Genomic DNA, 19456 nt, shown 5'->3' on the forward strand with positions numbered 1-19456 from the left:
TTGCAGAGCTCTGAGATGCGCCCACGCTGCCTGCCATGTTGTAATTCTCCTCCACTACTTGCCCATTTTTACAACCGGGTCTGCAGAAAACAGGGAGGGCCACTGGGTTCCCTTGAGCCATAACTCTGCTGTCCACATCTAAGTGACCAAAATTAAATGATACTTATTGAAGATGCCCCAATTTTCTCCTTTGCTGTTTTGGTCTGAATTGCATCATAATTCGAAAGAGTGAAAGGATCCTCAAGCCGAAAGCGGATCAGGTTGCCAGCGCCCTCCCCTTGGTTTCAGATGCACGTTCATGGGGTTGTAACGTCACTCCTGAAATAATTCCTTTTTTAAGGAGGAAGCTGTCTTCTCCTTCACCCCCACCAAAGTAAAGGCTGCTAAACTAGCTCCTCTTGAAAGGAGAAATATATATATATATTTTAAAGAAGCTCGGTTGCTTTCTGCAAGAAGGTGGCATTTTTTGAGAAAACCTATTGTGTTTCCAAATGCCATTTCCCCTTTCCTTGTTTAATGTTTTTAAAAAGCAAAAGTGAGTCTCATTTTAGGCCCACAAGCTTGGACCAATGTCGCTGTGGCTAATTATGAGTTTGCTCACCCAAGACTCCCAAATATCCGAGACGACTCACTCAGAAGGTAGGTTTACTCTTCCAAGTATTGTGAATTCAGGAGCCGGTCCCCGCCACCCCCAATCTACGATGAAAAAAAAAAAACCCAAATACCCAACTTGTTCAGCCGGGTGTTTTTGATTCTTCCTGCTGGTGACCTTAATTAAGAGCCACAGAACAGAGCAGGGAGGACTCCCCCTCTGTCCTCAGGGCGCCTTAGTCCGGAGGCAAGCTGAATTTGATGTCAGCCCCAGCCACGCCGGCCTCCAGCTTCCCAGCACTGGCACAGGCCGCAGCTGTCGCCACCACCGCCTGAGAGGAGCTGGCAGTCCCCTGAGACGGAGACCTCGCGGGAAGGCTAGGGTGCCCCACACAAGGGCGCCAGCTCCAGCTGCCGGCCACCTACGGGGACTGCGCGCCTGCCTCGAAGCTCCCGCAGGGCTGGGGGCTCACCCGGCATGGCGCGGCACCGCGGCGTCCGCTCCACCCGCTCTTCTCCTGCGAACAGTTTATTTATAGGGAGCTAAATTCTCCAACAGGGTGGGGTGAGGGGCTACGCAATTTGTCCAGCCCTCTCCGCGGTTCAATCCCTGCGACACGGACCCCATCTGACCAAGAAGGAACAGATAAGAGCGAACCGAACCGGGCCAAAGGCCCTGCTCTGAAAGAATAAGTGCAGCGTTCGCCAGAGAAGGAGGGATGGAGGTGACTGTCCAGGAGGATGGCTGCCGCGGTTCTCAGCTGAGGCGAAGACTCACTGGCCAAGAGCCGGACGAATGACCACCTCGGGGGCGCTTTCTCCTTTCCTTTTTCCTTCCAGTACCCGAGAAGGAGAGGAGAGGAAGGTAGAGAAGCTGACAGACAAAACCCAGGGTGAAGAGACAAAGAGGGAGGGGGAGGGGGGTGAAGAGAAAGAATATGAATATGAATATGTGATGAACACATCGAATCACATCCTCATCTTTTCTGCAATCTACAAACATGAGAGGCGCGCAGTTCCCGTGGATGCTCAGCCTCATCGCCAGCACCCTCCCTCTCCACTCCACCGAGTCCTCTTGCCCCCGCCTGCCCTCCCCTCCAGGCCTCCTCACGCTCCCGGCCCCGGCCGGCCGAGTACCACTCGGTCTCGCCGGTGTGTAAGTTTCCTGCTGGCCCCGCCCCGCCCCCGCGCCTTGGCTCCGCCCCAAGCCCGGAGCCCGCTCGCGGCGCGCTGATTGGCCAGCGCCTGGCGTAGCCCGGCTCGGCTGCTCGGGCTCTCTCCGGCTCTCTCCAGACTCCACCGCCAGTAGTTTGCGGCATCGGGAGGAGCAGCAGCAGCAATAGCGGTGGTGGAGGGCTCAGGGGGAGACGGACCAGCGGGCGCGGACGGCAGCACAGCTCCAGCACACCATGCCGGACTTGCCCAGAGGGCAGTGGCACTCGCGTCCCTAGCCTGGTGCAGGCCCTTGGCGCGTTGCGCTCGGCGGCATTCCGGCTGAGCTCATTCATCGGAGATTCGAAACCTCCCACCCCTGCACGCTCCCACTCCACACTCACACTCCCCGCACCACACACTCACTCTTAGTCTCTCACACATTCACACACAGCCTGACAGAAAGCGAGCAAGACAGACCTCCCGAGTGCAAGAGCGTCCGGGAGGGAGGGAGCCCAAACGCAGCGCGGCCAGCGCCTTGTTGGGAGGATGGAATCAGGACGCTCCAGCAAGTAAACTTTGGCGGCGACATAACTGTCGACCGTGGCAGCTGCTGAGGAGGACCTTAGCGACATTCGACTGAGCTAGGAGGATTTCTTCCCGCGGCGGCGGCGGCGGCGGCGGCGGCGGCGGCGGCACGGCAGCGGCGGCCCTCAGAGCGACATCCCAGCCTAGACCGAGGGAGGAGGTGAAGCCCCGGGTACCCGCGGCAGCGGCCCCGCCTTTCCTGGCCGGTACTGTTGTCGCTTTCCCTCCCCTCTTCCCCATTCCCCACCCCCCACCCCGGGCCATTGGAAAGAACTGGACTTTGATAAATCGCCATCGCCCCGTTTTCGCAAACTTGACGTGGAGGTTTGGGCTGCGTTGGTAACTTTGATTTCCAAGACGCAAACACCCGCAGTCCAGCTGCTCTGTGGAGGGGACTCCACGCCCACCTCCAATCCTGGGCAGACGCACCCCCCAAGCCTTCGGAAGCCAACCTTGGCGCGAGGGAGCGTGCTCTTGTCTCAGCAGCCTCCCTGTCTCCCCTCCCCCTTCCTTCGCCGGCCACCGGCAGCCATCCGGCTCAGCTGGATACCCGGGAGCTGCGGCGTTTGACAGCAACTCAGAGTCCCACCTTTGATCATCATTTCTCCCCAACAGACCTTGAAAAGGCCAGCGTGGCCCCCCCGGACCTCGGAGGGCGCGTTCCAGGCGGGTTCTCTCTCCGCAGTGAGCCAGGAGAGCTGGGGGGAGGTCCTTGCGCATGCCAGGTGCACAGACAAGGCGTTCGCCAGCCCCAGTACTGGGGCGCTGCGGCGGGCCGGGCAGTGCCTGAGAGGCTGCACCCCCACGGCCCTCCGGGTCTTCGCCCCAAGTGCGGTCCAGACTCAGCCTTCCGTCGACCAGGCAGCTCAGACGGCGTCCAACCCGCAGCCCTGCGCCGCTGCGGCCGGTCGCGCCTGGCTAACTTTGAAGGGGGAAAACTGAGTAGCCGGGCTGGAGGGAGGGGGCTCGGGGCCGCGTGGCGCTTCCTTGGCCCCCCGGAACCCCCGGGCCCCCCGCCAACCTCCTCCGAGTGTGCTGCAACCTCAGCATTGGAGCCGGCGCGGGTGCCTTCCCCGCGCCGCCGGGCCGCCCTGGGCGGGACTCCTCCCGCGGCCTCCGGGGCCCCGGGGCGCGCGCAACAGGCGGCCCGAGTCAGCGGGAAGCTGGAGCGCCGGCGGCGTCGGCCTCGGAGGGGTGTGGAGAGGCGAGGCCAGGCAGAGCCCCGCGCAGCCATGGAGTCGCTCCTGCTGCCGGTGCTGCTGCTGTTGGCGGTACTGTGGACGCAGGCAGCTGCCCTCATTAACCTCAAATACTCGGTAGAAGAGGAGCAGCGCGCCGGGACGGTGATCGCTAACGTGGCCAAGGATGCGCGCGAGGCGGGCTTTGCTCTGGATCCACGGCAGGCCTCTGCCTTCCGTGTGGTGTCCAACTCAGCTCCGCACCTGGTAGACATTAATCCCAGTTCGGGCCTGCTTGTCACCAAGCAGAAGATCGACCGCGACCTGCTGTGCCGCCAGAGCCCCAAGTGCATCATCTCGCTGGAGGTCATGTCCAGCTCAATGGAGATATGCGTGATTAAGGTGGAGATCAAGGACCTGAATGACAATGCGCCCAGCTTCCCAGCGGCACAGATCGAGCTGGAGATCTCCGAGGCAGCTAGTCCCGGCACGCGCATCCCGCTGGACAGCGCCTATGACCCGGACTCAGGCAGCTTCGGCGTGCAGACATACGAGCTCACGCCTAATGAGCTGTTTGGCCTGGAGATCAAAACGCGCGGCGATGGCTCACGGTTTGCGGAACTTGTGGTGGAGAAAAGTCTGGATCGCGAGACACAGTCGCATTACAGCTTTCGCATCACCGCACTCGATGGCGGCGACCCACCGCATCTGGGCACTGTTGGCCTCAGCATCAAAGTGACCGATTCCAATGACAACAACCCAGTGTTTGGCGAGTCCACCTATGCAGTGAGCGTGCCAGAAAACTCACCTCCCAATACACCTGTCATCCGCCTCAATGCCAGCGACCCAGACGAAGGCACCAATGGCCAGGTGGTCTACTCCTTCTATGGCTATGTCAACGACCGCACACGTGAGCTCTTCCAGATTGACCCACACAGTGGCCTGGTCACAGTCACCGGTGCCCTAGACTATGAAGAGGGGCACGTGTACGAACTGGATGTGCAGGCCAAGGACCTGGGGCCCAACTCCATCCCAGCACACTGCAAGGTGACCGTCAGCGTTCTCGATACCAATGACAACCCGCCGGTCATCAACTTGCTGTCAGTTAACAGTGAGCTGGTGGAGGTAAGCGAGAGCGCCCCCCCGGGCTACGTGATTGCACTGGTGCGGGTGTCTGATCGGGACTCCGGTCTTAATGGGCGCGTGCAATGCCGTTTGCTGGGCAACGTGCCCTTTCGGCTGCAGGAGTATGAGAGCTTCTCCACTATCCTAGTGGACGGACGGTTGGACCGCGAGCAGCATGACCAGTACAACCTCACGATCCAGGCGCGCGACGGCGGTGTGCCCATGCTGCAGAGTGCCAAATCCTTTACAGTTCGCATAACGGACGAGAATGACAACCACCCGCATTTTTCCAAGCCTTACTACCAGGTCATTGTGCAGGAGAACAACACACCTGGCGCCTACCTGCTTTCCGTGTCCGCCCGAGACCCCGACCTGGGTCTCAATGGCAGTGTCTCCTACCAGATTGTGCCGTCGCAGGTGCGGGACATGCCTGTCTTCACCTATGTCTCCATCAACCCCAACTCGGGCGACATCTACGCGCTTCGATCCTTCAACCACGAGCAGACCAAGGCATTCGAATTCAAGGTACTGGCCAAGGATGGCGGCCTGCCTTCGCTGCAGAGCAACGCCACAGTTCGGGTCATAATCCTCGACGTCAATGATAATACCCCGGTCATTACGGCCCCACCCTTGATCAATGGCACTGCGGAAGTCTACATCCCCCGCAACTCTGGCATAGGCTATCTGGTGACCGTGGTCAAAGCGGACGACTACGACGAGGGTGAGAATGGCCGGGTCACCTACGACATGACGGAGGGTGACCGGGGCTTCTTTGAAATAGATCAGGTCAATGGCGAAGTCAGAACCACTCGCACCTTTGGCGAGAGCTCAAAGGCTTCTTATGAGCTTATTGTGGTGGCCCACGACCATGGCAAGACGTCTCTCTCCGCCTCTGCACTAGTCCTAATCTACCTGTCCCCTGCTCTTGACGCCCAAGAGTCAATGGGCTCCGTGAACTTGTCCCTGATTTTCATTATCGCCCTGGGCTCCATTGCCGGCATCCTCTTTGTCACTATGATCTTTGTGGCAATCAAGTGCAAGCGAGACAACAAAGAGATCCGGACCTACAACTGCAGGTAGAGCCAACTTTTTATCTTTCCTTTGTTTTGGGTGAATAAGTTGTATCTGTGTCTCTGTATGAAAATCCCATTGCTTTTGTTTCCTATTTAAATGCATGCTGTGTACACACTGCGCTTGTTTTTGAAGGGGGAAAAGTTTGTGGCAATCCAAGTTGATCAATTCTTTTGATCTGACAATTTGCTGGAAGACAATCATTCACTGTTTGAGTGGTGGATTCTGTCACACAATGATGATGAGCAGGAAAGCAATTATTTTAAAATTTGTGCAGCTGTCTCCATGAAGTTATGGCAGGAAAAGAATGAGAGAGAGAGAGAGAGAGAGAGAGAGAGTGTCAATTTTCAGCAGAACCACCAACACCCAAGTCCCACAACTTGATTTCAGGGACACAGGGCTTTGGGGACAGATACTGAAAGGAGAGGGAGTGCTGGTACTCGCCCAGTCTTGTAAGTAAACTGAAGAGAGCCTGTGAGTGGGTGTCTAAGGTAGGAAACAGAGTTGAGGGAAGAGAAAACAGGAATGTGTGGGAAAGCAGGTGATTAGTATTTTTTTTTTAAAGTGCGTTCTTGGCTTGTTTTCATCCATTACCCAAACATCTGGTTATGTAAGGTGAAATTCTACCGGTCATTCATATTTTCACGTATCTGGTTGATTGATGAGGTAGAGACCAAACATCTCAATGAGGGATAGGACTTTGCCTCCCAGATGTTGCAGTAAAAATAGCAATCTTCTGGAGCTGATGGTGTTTTTCTGTAATGTGGGATTCAGCTGTGGCATTAAGATCTGGTCCCTACCAGTGGATGTCACTATGGGCTATTGTGTTACAGTTTCTCCTGGAGTATATGCAGGGTGCATGTGTATGTGGGGAGGAGTGGCGGGATGAGAATAGAAACGCAAAAACTGGAAATGACAAGTAGTATTTAAAAAAAAATCCTGATAAACACATTAAAGGGTCTTGTTGAAGCCCTTCCTTACAATTGGCCAGAACAAATAAGAATAAGTATTTCTGGAGTCCAAGTTAGGATAAATACATGTAATTTTTTCCAGCAGCGTCTCATCGAAACAGTTGAAAAAAAAAAAAAGAAGTTGTTTCTTTAGTTTGCTGAAATTGAATGATGCTGCTGTTTCCAACCAAGGTGTGTGTGGTGTGTGCTTTCAACACACCTACACATCCAGCGTGTCTTTTGTGCCATCTGTGCTTGCATGTTAATCAGTCAAAATATGTTCCTGTAGGTCCAGTTTGTATTTGACACCATCTGAAATGCACACTTCTGTGAATCAGAGCCCCCTGAATATGTAACAGCCATGCAATTATTGTTTCCCTTTTACTATTCTCTGCGTTACACAAGTTAGTAGACAAACGCTAACCACACATGAATATCAATCAGGTGCCATAAAAGAGCAGCTGCAATGCCTCATAAATGCTTTAATCCTGTTACTAGTGAAATGGCCGTGACTTTTCTTTCCTTCAGCTCTGAGTCATTTCAGATGGGAGAAATGGAAATTAATATTGCTCTTACCTTTGAAACCTGTGACTGCCAGTGGCGATTTTTATAGGAGAAAAAATGAGGGGTCTGTAAAATTTTATTTATATGGAGATAATGATAGAGTGGACTCTTTTTAAGCCATTTCCGTAGTGTAAAGTAAATGTATAAGACCCTTTTCTTGATGAAAAAGAAATCATCTTGAAATAAAGATAGTGAAGGCTTTGCCACTTCTTGGTGATATATGACTAGAAGTGAGAGCTCTTTCTGAGAGCTTGCCAGGGAGATCATTAAACATGGAAGAGAGCATTTGAAATTTAAAAAAAAAAAAAGAAAAAAGAAAATCTCAGTGCTCTCCAACTTCACTCACATGTGTATTTTGTAAAGAGCTCTGTTCCCCATGATGGTTTGGGATTAATGAAGTACAGTTTAATTAAATAATTGGTCAATACAGAAAGGGCTGCTCAGTGAATGCCTCAGCCAAGTAATTGGACGGGGCATTGCCAAACTTATCCATCATGGGTAAACAAAATCATTAAAACTTCCCATTGATTCTATAAACAGATTAGAGAAGAAAATAAACCCTAGTCCTGGGGTCTTTGGGATTTTATCTGCTCTTAAACTCCAGTAGCATCAGCTGCAAGTATGCCTGAACACAGCGAAAGGGCGAGGGGAATGTAACTGCTCAGCCCTAGGAACATCCCTGGGATAGAGTAAGAATTTGCCTCGGGAAATATGCAATCTCCCTGTACGCTTAGACCTTTTAGAAAGCCTGTCTTTCCATGTATTAGACAAGAGGTTTTCTTTTCTCAGCCCCTCCTGAGCCTCTTCCTCAAGTGCATTCATTTATGAGACTTGTGAGGTGATCTGCAATTGCTGCTGAATTCGGCTCCCTTTTTGTATTCAGACAATTAGCTTTGTTGAGCAGGAAGACAGTCACAGTCTTTCCCTTGTAAAGATCAACCTGTATTATTTATTAACCCTATTGTTTTGCTGATTATTGACCAGAAAGTGAATTTTCAAACAATAAGGTGAATCATTATGCAAAGGAATAAATGACTTTTAGAATCTAGCTACAATTCAATGTATTTCTTTTGACAAGTCTCTTAATGCTTGGTGTCTTCGGTGTACGTTGCTGGCTCTGTGTCAGTGTTAATTAAATTGAGCTCTTTATGTTCCAGTTGCAGCACAGCTGCTTGTAGGTGCACCTGAAAGGAGAAGGATGCTGAATGCACTAACCTTTAAATTCCTTTGCAGTAATTGTTTAACCATCACTTGTCTCCTCGGCTGTTTTATAAAAGGACAAAACAGCAAGTGTCCGCACTGCATCTCGGTTTCTCCCATTAGCAAGGAGCAAGACAAAAAGGCAGAGGAGAAAGTGAGCCTAAGGGGAAAGAGGTAAAAAGCACTTCCCCTCATCCAAATGGGTTTGGCTCTCCACTTTCTCCAGGAGAGGAGGGGGTAGGGTGGGGAGTAGAAGGGAGCAGGGGTAGGGCAGGGGGAAGGAGGGTGTGGAGGAGAGAAGCTGAGGGTATATCAAAGGGTGGGGTTTGATCTACCCCACTGCAAAACTGATCAGGTCAAAGAGGTATCTGACTGAGAGTGTTTGCTACATAGGCAAATGCCTGGAGGAACTGGAAAGGAGATTATTTTTTAATTCCTTCTGTCTCCCCTTCTTTTAAATTAATACTTGCTTCTTATTTCACCCAGAGGTTCCGTTGGGTTCCAGGGGAGCTCCAGACTTGACCATTTTCATGCTTTCTCTCCCATAGGCTCAACTTTCCCTGTCCTCCCCACTCTTGCTAAGTAGCCACTGGCAATGAGAAATTGCACATCCAGAGTATAGAAACATTTTGGGGGGGGGTGGAGGAATGGGAGGTTTGTATGTTTTATATGAGAACTGTATGGCCCTTAGCTTGTTTTCACATGTACAAAGCACAGGAGAAACCTGATGATGTAATGCACCAGAATAAGAAGCTGGAGCAGAGAAGGGGTGCAACCCTCTGGGGTGCTTAATATTTATTAACCAATGCATAGTTTGGGAGAGCATTAGCAATACATGTTGCCTTTTTTTTTCTTTTTCTTTCTTTTTTTTTTGTGTATGTGTCACGTAGAATCGCCGAGTACTCCTATGGGCATCAAAAGAAATCAAGCAAGAAGAAAAAAATCAGTAAGAATGACATCCGTCTGGTACCCCGGGATGTGGAGGAGACAGACAAGATGAACGTTGTCAGTTGCTCCTCCCTGACTTCCTCCCTCAACTATTTCGACTACCACCAGCAGACACTGCCCCTGGGCTGCCGCCGCTCAGAGAGCACTTTCCTGAATGTGGAAAACCAGAATACCCGCAATACCAGTGCCAACCACATCTACCATCACTCTTTCAACAGCCAGGGCCCCCAGCAGCCAGACTTGATCATCAACGGTGTGCCTCTGCCTGAGGTGAGTGCAGCTAAGGGGTTCTAAGAGGTCCTCCCGGCTGGGTCTCTTTCCCATGTTGCTCCCCCAGACCCACTTAGGCCTCTAGGCTGCAGAATTCCCCTGCAGGGGTGGGGAGGACTTCTTTGCCTAAGCCCATTTCTGTAGTCAGTGTTTGCCAGCAGGGTCTCTTGGGGCAAAGGATAGCCCAAAATATTGGGTCTTTGTAGGGGTGGATGTTAAGGGTGGGAGCTCAAGGGGTCTGTACCTTGGAAGTCTCTGTATGGTGTTCTGGCATAATATGAATTTGCTCCACCTGTTGCAAATTCGGTATGCTTGCCAGCCAGCGGTACCAGTGTTCCAGTTAAAGTGGCTGAGAAAGAGTGGATCGACAAGCAGTGTTAAAGATGGGTGAACCCTAGAATGCTCAGGGGCCAATTCTCCAGTGCAAGAGTGATTTAGCTTCCTGAAGCCCCCTTTTGCTTTTTCTTTGGCCATATATGTGCTTTCCCAAGAATATGGGTGGGCTGGTTAAAGGGATGCAAACAAAAAAATTTTAAAAACCACGTTGCCATTTCTTAGTAGTTCTTTTGGTTTGGTGATGTTTGACAAACAAGGAGGTGGAGACTGTCACTAATAACAAACATTTCAGAAATTAACTATGATCTGAGTTGGCTCTGTTTCCCTTTACCAGGTATGAAGATTTTCAAATGGAAGCTTTTTTTTTTTAACACTGTGTGGTCTGATGTTTGTTGGCTCTTGAACAATTTCAGGGTAGTAGGGTGATAACATGGATGATGGTGGGTGGATGGGTGGAACGCTATAAGTAACAGTTCTTAAGCTGGTTTCATGTTCCATGAATTGCTTAAGTTCCTCTTTGGTTGGAAATTTGATGCACTGGGAGGCATATGCCCTCTTCCAGGCCACTAATGAAAGGAATACTGTAGATTTGAAAGGCACTTCCACAGGTTTTGAAGCACGTGCCCAATCATTGTCTCCTTTGAGCCTTGCAATAGTTATCTTGATAGATTACCCTTCAGTAGATGAAACAGAGTCCAGAGATGGTAAGGGAGTTGTTCAGACTCACAGAGCAGGACATGGAGAGACACACAGAGAGAGGAATGGGGTAGGGAGGGAGAGGAAGAGGGAAGTGCAGAGGCAGAGAAAGAAAGAGAGGAGAGACTAGATCACAGGGCTCTATAACTTTCCGGCAAGTGCCGTTTCAGTGCCACCTTCCTGCCTTGGAAATAATTCAGCCTGACCTACCTAGGCTATGATGCATATAAAATGGTCTCATAGTATTTGTATCAATTTCAGAGGGCAATTGAATCAATTGCTTTCCCTAGTTTCCTGAAAAATCATTCTCACCAGAAGTAATTGGACCAAACAACAGTGCTTTTAATGAGAAACTGATGATCTTCAGCCAGCAACAAAAGCACCAGTATTTTCAATCTATTAATCTATATATAAGGATTTATTGAAAATCCAATATCATGCCACGGAGGCACTGTTACAATTATGGACATCAGTATATACTACTAGAAACTAGATCATAGACTTTTTGGAGGACTACTTGTGGACTAATAAGAGTTTAGCCACGGAAAAGAAGAGGTAGTGCTATGTGGTGGAATCAAGTAGACCATGATTTTGAATCTGGGGGACATCTCTTGGTACGGAATCCTTCTGAGTCTCTGTTTCCTCATCTACAAAATGGGCACATCTGCCATGCAAGTTCGGTCCAAGAAATAGTATGGCATTGTGTAATGTAAAGGGTGTGACACATACGTGTTCCCTGAATCATAGATCTCCTCACTAGACAATAATTGGAGAATCATTTATAATGGCCTACACACCTGAGTGTGACCCCATAGACACTGTAACTAAAGAGGAATTTAAGTTGGTTTTGTATAGGTAACACCTACAAAGTGGTGTGCTTGGAGTATTCATATTGGATATTAAATAATGGAGGTAGAAGATGGCAACGTTGTGGGTTCAGGTGCTGACTGCTCTTGTTTTTGGAGGTAGACAAAATAATCATCATCTGAGGATGTGGTGATTATTTCTGTGATCAATTCAAGGCACTAGAGAAATGTGAGCCCCAGTGCTTATGAGATACTTACAGTGGGCAAGAGACATATGAGTGTGTGTGTCTTCATGGTTTACCAAAGATCTTGGTGTTCTTTTTTATTCTCCTATAGGCAGAATGAAATAAAATATTGCTTCAATTATTTAGAAAAGCCATTGAAAGTCTGAATTCTGATCTTCTCCCCAACTCACAAAGCCACATGCTCTCCTTATTTAACAAAATCACAGAGATATGTAGTGTCTAGGGCTAGTCAAGGGCCAAGGCAATGTGTCCTAGACACAGTGAGACCAAGTGTGTATTTCTAATATGCAGTCCTGTAGAGTTCAACTGAGAAACCCATTCAGAAAGAGGAGGTCATTTTAACCTGCATCTGTCACAAAGTTATGCATGGGGAAAATGACACTTCTCCTTTTCTTTCCATATCAGAAGTCCCTGAATGAGGACTAGGTAGAATACTTAGGTACAGTGAAATCTATAGAAGAGCAAGAATGGTTGATTCATACCTTCAGCTCATATTCATTGAAGGTCTACTTTTTTTCTGCTCTAGGGTTTGGTGTTACAGAAATAAAAAAGATCTTCTGTCATCTCAAGGAATGTACATTCTAACAGGGGAGACAAGCAAACAAATAGGTGATTTGCAGGAATGATTTATGCTGCTGTTGCATTCAATAGGATATTCTCCATTCCTAGGATAGTAATATCCTGATATATTTCCTACCTTCTCTTTATATTTTCCTATTAATTAATTAATCCATCCAAGAAACCACCATTTATTAAGAAGTTATAACAGAGTGGTAAGTGCTATGATGTGATAAAAATGAGATTCTATGGAGACTCCTGTATTAAATCTTATGTTACTTACATTCTTCTTTACATTATTTCATCAAACCATTCTTTTATCTGTTCATTAACCCCAATAGCATTTGTCGCACATTTAGAATGTGCTAGATACTGCACTACTTGCCCAGGATCCAAAAATAAAACACTTGATCCTTGACCCTAGGGAGTTTACAAGGAGGCAGACAAGTAAACAGGTCAATTCAATTCAGGATAACTTTTCTTTTCTGAGCATATGTTACATTATTACTCTCCAGATTGAGACCAAAGCACTGCACATTAGGTTTCTCTGCTGGGCTACCTTGTGACAAACCCACTCCCTCCCTTATCTGCAGAGTCAGTTACAGGGCTTTACAGTGGCTCCATAAAGGAGTGGGGAACTTCTTCCCTTGGAGCACTCCATCATACCTTATCACCATGGCATTAGATATCAGTAAGCATTATTAGAGAATCCAATGTGCTCAGCTGTGTGGCAGGTACCATGGGGATCCCAAATAAATATGAGATGCAGCAGCAGCCCACAGAGAGTTCAATCTGGTTGGGGAGCTAAGATCACCCAATGATTTCCCTGCAAGTAATATAAGAGAGTTTCTTTTTTTTTTAAATTTTTTATTTCTATTCAGCGTAATAGTATTCATTGTTTTTGCACCACACCCAGTGCTCCATGCAATCCATGCCCTCTCCAATACCCACCACCTGGTTCCCCCAACCTCCCACCCCCCCACCCCTTCAAAACCCTCAGATTGTTTTTCAGATTCCATAGTCTCTCATGGTTCACCTCCCCTTCTAATTTCCCTCAACTCCCTTCCCCTCTCTAACTCCCCTTGTCCTCCATGCTATTTGTTATGCTCCACAAATCAGTGAAACCATATGATAATTGACTCTCTCTGCTTGACTTATTTCACTCAGCATAATCTCTTCCAGTCCTGTCCATGTTGCTACAAAAGTTGGGTATTCCTCCTTTCTGATGGAGGCATAATACTCCATAGTGTATATGGACCACATCTTCCTTATCCATTTGTCCATTGAAGGGCATCTTGGTTCTTTCCACAGTTTGGTGACCGTGGCCATTGCTGCTATAAACATTGGGGTACAGATGGCCCTTCTTTTCACTACATCTGTATCTTTGGGGTAAATCCCCAGTAGTGCAATGGCAGGGTCATAGGGAAGCTCTATTTTTAATTTCTTAAGGAATCTCCACACTGTTCTCCAAAGTGGCTGCACCAACTTGCATTCCCACCAACAGTGTAAGAGGGTTCCCCTTTCTCCACATGCTCTCCAACACATGTTGTTTCCTGTCTTGCTAATTTTGGCCATTCTAAGTGGTGTAAGGTGGTATCTTAATGTGGTTTTAATTTGAATCTCCCTGATGGCTAGTGAGAGTTTCTAACCACATGTTACTTTGTAGACTTTGTAGTGCTCCCCTTCTGCTTCTTTCTTGGCAACTCTGCTATCATTTATATGTAGCCTTAACTGTTTAACTCCTAAGGTTTGGTGCTGCTTGCAAAAGTGTAGGTCTCTTCTGCATCAGTGTGCAAACCTAGCCACATCTGAATATTGTTGGCCCTAGAAACCAAAGGGAATGTGATGTTCAATGCAGTTAAGTAGGTAAGGTAAAGGGAAAGGAGTCTAGGGAATTGGAACTCAGCCTTTAGTATCACAGAGACTGTCATGCCTAGAATAACATATCATTATTTGCAGGTCTTCTGATGTTGGTCTGGAAATTGGCTATGTGGATTTTGTGGTTTTGTACACAGATTTGGAGAGGAAAAGTGGAGGATGTCTTTGCTGTTTACAGAAGACTTCTGTAGAATTAGTGAAGTCAGGTATCCCTTAAATATTTTAAATTGAAGGGTGAGAGTTGCATTTCTTGGCATCCTGGTATATTTAGTCCATAGATTTAGTATATGCATGAGTGAATCTATGTGTGGTGGGAGGAGAGTGAAAAGAGGGAAAAAGAGATTGAAAAGGAAGGGGAATGGAGAAGAGAGAATAATAATAGGTTTTCCAGTTTGCTAAGATTTTTCTAAAAATATTCCAACATTTTTAGAGTCTCCTTATTATGGCAAATACTTTTTCTTCCAATCTTATGAAATTGAGGCATGCCTACTGGGCCCCCTGGATGCTGGAACATGTTATTTGTACATCAGCATCTCTGTTTTACCCTTTTTGTCATCCAAGCTGTGAACATTGCTGGAGGAAGATGAAATTCATTTCTTCTACTGCTATTGGAGACGTGGGTGGGACCTCTTCCAGCTTTCGCGAGAGGTCAAATGGCTTAGACACCCAGTCTCTTTGGTGAGGCATTTTAAAATTTTAGTTTTCTAATGTTGAATGATTCTGAGCTGATACTCTGAGGGAATCATAGTGGTCAAAACTTTCCGAATTTTAGATTTAGATTTAGATTTTAGATTTAGGATTTAGATTTTGGTTTCAAACTCAATCTTGAGTTCTGTTTTTCTACCTTTTGCTAGCAAACTGTGGCATCTTCAGTATGAGACATTCTAAGGCTGTGTGTGCTCTGCTATGGAACTGAGTGGCAGAAGAGTTTGCAGACTAGGAATGTATGTGGCAAACCAAACTGAATGCTTCCAGTTATCTTACAGGAAGTCCCTATGCATGTTATCTTAGTGCAAATAATGAAACTGAAACATCAGTTAGGCTTTGAAGAAAAATAGGAAGAAAGAAACAGTTCAACATGCTTTGGTCCCTAAAACAGAGTTTTAAAGCTAGGGATTTGCAGGGATTTGAGTGAAATGGTGGGTTAAGGAAATAGAAAAGCAGCCCCAAACCTATCAGATGTCAGTTTCAGAAATCACTAGGAAATTGATATGTATTATGAGGCTGGTTTGAATAGCAAGGAAATGACACTGCCTCCAATGAAAACAAACCAACAAACAGTTAAGTGAGCGTTTTTAATTTTATTTTTCTTTTACTTTTCTTGTTATGACAGCATTTTGGAACTACCTAGGTCTTATCCCTAAGAGTCAAAAGTAACCCTCAGGCAGCAGAAGGAAGCAATGGGAACAGTGCAACCCGCATCTTTTCAGGTGCACGCACTCCACTTTTCTCTAAAAATCAAAGGCTTCACTTCTACTAGGAGACATTCTAGGGCCACCCATTGCCTACATTGTATCTTATTGGGCCATTCACATCTAGGGGAGGCAGTGTGTTTCCCAGTGGGGATGGGGTTGCAAGATGTGTTCCAGAATAAACCGTTCCTCTGTCGTCTCCATGCAACTGCTGCAGAACTGAGTTAGTTTACATTAGTATTTGCTAATTTATTATTATCATTCCTTATTGGCAATTAACTGGTTACCTTAGAGATCACCTCTCTCCCCATACACCTTCACTAAAGTTGAGCTCAGCCAGAGTGCTTGCTAATGATCCCGAGATTTCTCTCCCTGGGGGATTGGAGGCAGGACATTTTCCATAGAGGGCTCTGAGGCTTTGGAATTCTTCTTATTAGAAGACCACTTGTTTTGGGGTCCTGGTGGCCCTACCTGGTTTTTCTTTGATTGTCCATCAGACTTACAAGGTGGGAGGAGCTGCAGACCTCACCTTCCCTATCCTTGCCCTAGTCTTGGTTGTGGTTTTGGTATTTTGTAACCAGAGGCTGAAGCTAGGGTTGTGGGGAATTGCTTGTTAGGAATTAGAGGGCTAAGAAAAGGATGAATCCACCTCGTGGCAAAGCTGGAGTCTTTGAATTATGGCACTGCAGAGGATCTGAGGCAGCTGCTTGGAGTTTCAGATATTGACCCCTCTGCTTGTGTATCTCAGGTTTCAGGGCTTAGGGGAGACCAAGCTTGGCTGGATCGAGTGTCTCAGATGTGGGTAAATGAAGCCATTTGTACAAGAGGCCTGTGTGTGAGAGGCAGGATGCTGGCTCAGGAGCAGCCATTTTCTCCTACTGAGAGGAGGCTTAATTTCTTGATGTGTGACTGGCTGGCCTTTAATGTGAGCCTCATTTACTTCGAACAATTGAGCGGCTTGAAGTGAAAGTCCCAGAGGATCAGTTGTTTGTAGAGGGAAATGCTCTTCAAGTTACATTTCCTTTTTGGCTGTTGTGTAGTTAGGAGTGGTTTTTGTGTGGGCTGCGTGCTGAGGGTAACTCTGCTTCCAGTGGTTATACCCAGGCTGCGAGCGCCTCCCTGTGTCACCCCAGGGAATGGTGTGGAAAGTACTGCAGCTTCCTGGAGCACAGCTCTGCCAGTGTCAGGAACTGGGGCTCCCATGCAGACATCTCATTTGTTATATCATTCAGCATTTTGCTTAAAAAATATTGGCTGGGACCACACAGCTCCACATCATCCCTGGAAAAGATGTGAGAAGGAACCAGTATTTATACTCAATAATCATGAAAATGGAGTTACAGAGCGGACAGATGGCTCAACTAGGCACATAACATTTGGGGCCAAACCAGACTCCATTTTGCTTGATAGCAGTTCCTCTGGTGCAGCTTCAAAGTGATTTCTGTTCCAGAACTGAAAACCTGATTGGGTGACACAAGGGGACCTGTGGATATACCTTTGAACGGCCATTGCGTTCCTGAAAATCCTTGCTGCAAGTGAGTGTTTTGTAAATCAGACCCTGTTTTAACTGCAGTGATGGCATTCCATACTTAACCAAAACCCTGTGGTGGATTTGTTCGTAAAAGAAAGAGCCCCACATAATGTGAATAAACAACTCCTGACCAATGTCCTTTGTTAAGTCTGGATTTTTCACATGTCTTGTTTTTCTTAAAGTGAGATGCCTCACATGGGTGAGATTTACAAAACCTTTGAAAGGTGGGCCAATTCATTATTCTCTTGAATTCTCACTGGTTGGCTTACTTGGTTGAAGTTCACTTACTTAAAAAAATGTAATTATGTAATATTTAAAATACATGGAGTCCAGAGAAGACAGGTACATGTCACCTGGATTTAACAAATGCCACATATCATATTTGTTCTAAAAAAAAAAAAAAATTAACGGTTACAGCTACCCCCTTCCCATCCTCTTCATCTTCCCCCACTCTTTGTAAGTCTGTGGCTGGAAGCACTGAAGCCTATTGGGAATGTGTTTGGTGCTTTTTGTTTCAGCCTCCTGAGCTTACTTCTGAAAGACATGGCTCTCACTTTGCTGCTCCAGGTTCTAAATGCTCCCCAAGTCAATAAGCAGTTCTCGGATTCAGAAGAGCCTGGGAATTACTTTGCAAAATGAAAGGGCTCTCTTCTACTTCCTTTGAATTCAGCTTTTGGGGAGGTAGAGTATTACTTTTCAGAAAGAAAAAAAAATGAGAGTGAGAGTTAGACGGATGGACAGACAGGTGTTGGGATAGCTATCTTGAGTTTCGAGCAGACAGTTGGTGATCGAAGGAGGCGAGAAGCTTGATGGGAATTCTGCATTCTCCTTGAGCTACGTGTTCATGGACGAGCACCAGGCCTTCTTCATGTCAGATGCTTAAGCACGGCCTTGATGTGTGTAGGCTTTGGATGCTCCATTAAATCTCTGAGTGCCAGGGTGACCAGTTTTCAGCTTTTCCCACTGGGCCCCATCTGGCTGCTGTTCCGTGGCAAGCTGCTCTCCCTCACTGCCACCAGCACTGGCCTTGGTGGTCTCTGCTTTCTGGATTATTTTCATTTCTAAATCTGATTTCCAGAGCATGAAGGGCACCTCTTCTCAGATTGTGTAGTTTGCTCTTCTCAACAAAATGGATTCTCTGTGTAAGCTGGCAGGAAGATAAATTCAATCCAAAGGTCAGATTCCTCTCCCTTTAGAGGAGTGTGTGTGTGTGTGTGTGTGTGTGTGTGTGTGTGATAGAGAGAGAGAGAGAGAGAGAGAGAGAGAGAAAATTATATGCTTCTCTCACCTGCTTATTCTGCCTCTGTGGTGATGGAGCCTTTATGGGCTGGGCTGGCCTGATTATACACATGTCTATGAGCTTAGGCGCTCAGAGTCCTGCTCCCCCCACCCTTTGACACTCTGCTGGTTAACTTCCTGAGGAAAAGCTTCTAAGTCTAGTCACAATAGGGTGTTATTCCCCCACATGTGAGACCAGGGCACCCCAATTTGAAATAGCCCAGGAACAGAGTTCCTGGAGACTATTTTTAATGGAGAGTTCTGAGTAGGAAGCAGCCAAATAATCATTGCTATGTGTGCAACCCAGCTTAAGAAAACTTTATAGGGAATTTCAGCTCCTTGGAAATTGTTTTCTGAGGCTCAGTTCCTCTTTTTGTACCTTTTGGACATAATTCTGTTTCAAACTCTCCTCTAACCCTTTAATTCACTTGGCTTGAGGAAATCCTATTTGGGCTGCTGATGCATCCAGGTACTTAGCTATAAAACCTTATCTTTTCTAGGTGAGATGTATGAGCAAGGATCAGTCTGCATTCAGGGGGATTGATTTAACCTTTAAGCAACTTTTTTTTTTTTTTACAACCAAAGATGTCTATGATCTAGCATTCATATTTGAAACTTGACATGTTTGAGGGATGCAGGACTCTGAAAATGCAGGTCTGAGCAGAGGCATCTAGCTATAGGTAATGGTGAATGGCTTATTGGAAGATTGTTTTCTTCCTCTTTGCTGCCAGGCACCGTGGCCTATGGTGAGGACACAGGCACACAGCACTCTGAAGGTTGGCATTGACTCTGACCACGCCATACTGGTCATTTCTTTAGTGCATTTCTGTTTGCTCAAGTATAGACTCTCAAGTGATGGGGTATGCTAATGGTAATGTTTGTTCCTTAAAGCTTAGGGGAGAGAACATGATGGCATTAGCGTTAAATAAAAGCTTTTCCACGGGACTTTGCCTGATTAAAATTGCAAGACAATTTATGGTAGTTATGGCTCTTTAGTAACAATCTCAAATGCCACATAAGAAACACCAATTTTCTTTCTTTTTTTTTTTAACGATTTTTTATTTGTTTATTTGACAGAC

The 19456-nt window shown here is 47.2% G+C and overlaps 1 protein-coding gene across 4 annotated transcripts in view; it reads left to right on the forward strand.

Annotated features, from left to right (window-relative positions):
* Positions 1 to 1900: 1900 nt before the first annotated feature.
* The window catches only part of PCDH19 (protocadherin 19), a 126450-nt gene continuing 108894 nt past the window's right edge, over positions 1901 to 19456 (forward strand). For 2 of the 4 annotated variants that reach the window (XM_047716513.1, XM_047716515.1), the window contains exons 1-2: positions 2664 to 5710; positions 9310 to 9637. In XM_047716513.1, coding sequence (XP_047572469.1) covers positions 3564 to 5710; positions 9310 to 9637 — 2475 coding nt within the window. In that variant the 5' untranslated portion in view covers positions 2664 to 3563. Of the gene's footprint in view, positions 5711 to 8452; positions 8594 to 9309; positions 9638 to 19456 lie in introns of all 4 variants that reach the window. The other 2 variants (XM_047716516.1, XM_047716514.1) reach the window with 2 other exon arrangements.

The sequence above is a fragment of the Lutra lutra genome, chromosome X (assembly GCF_902655055.1).
Source record: "Lutra lutra chromosome X, mLutLut1.2, whole genome shotgun sequence".
Taxonomy (NCBI): Eukaryota; Metazoa; Chordata; class Mammalia; order Carnivora; family Mustelidae; genus Lutra; species Lutra lutra.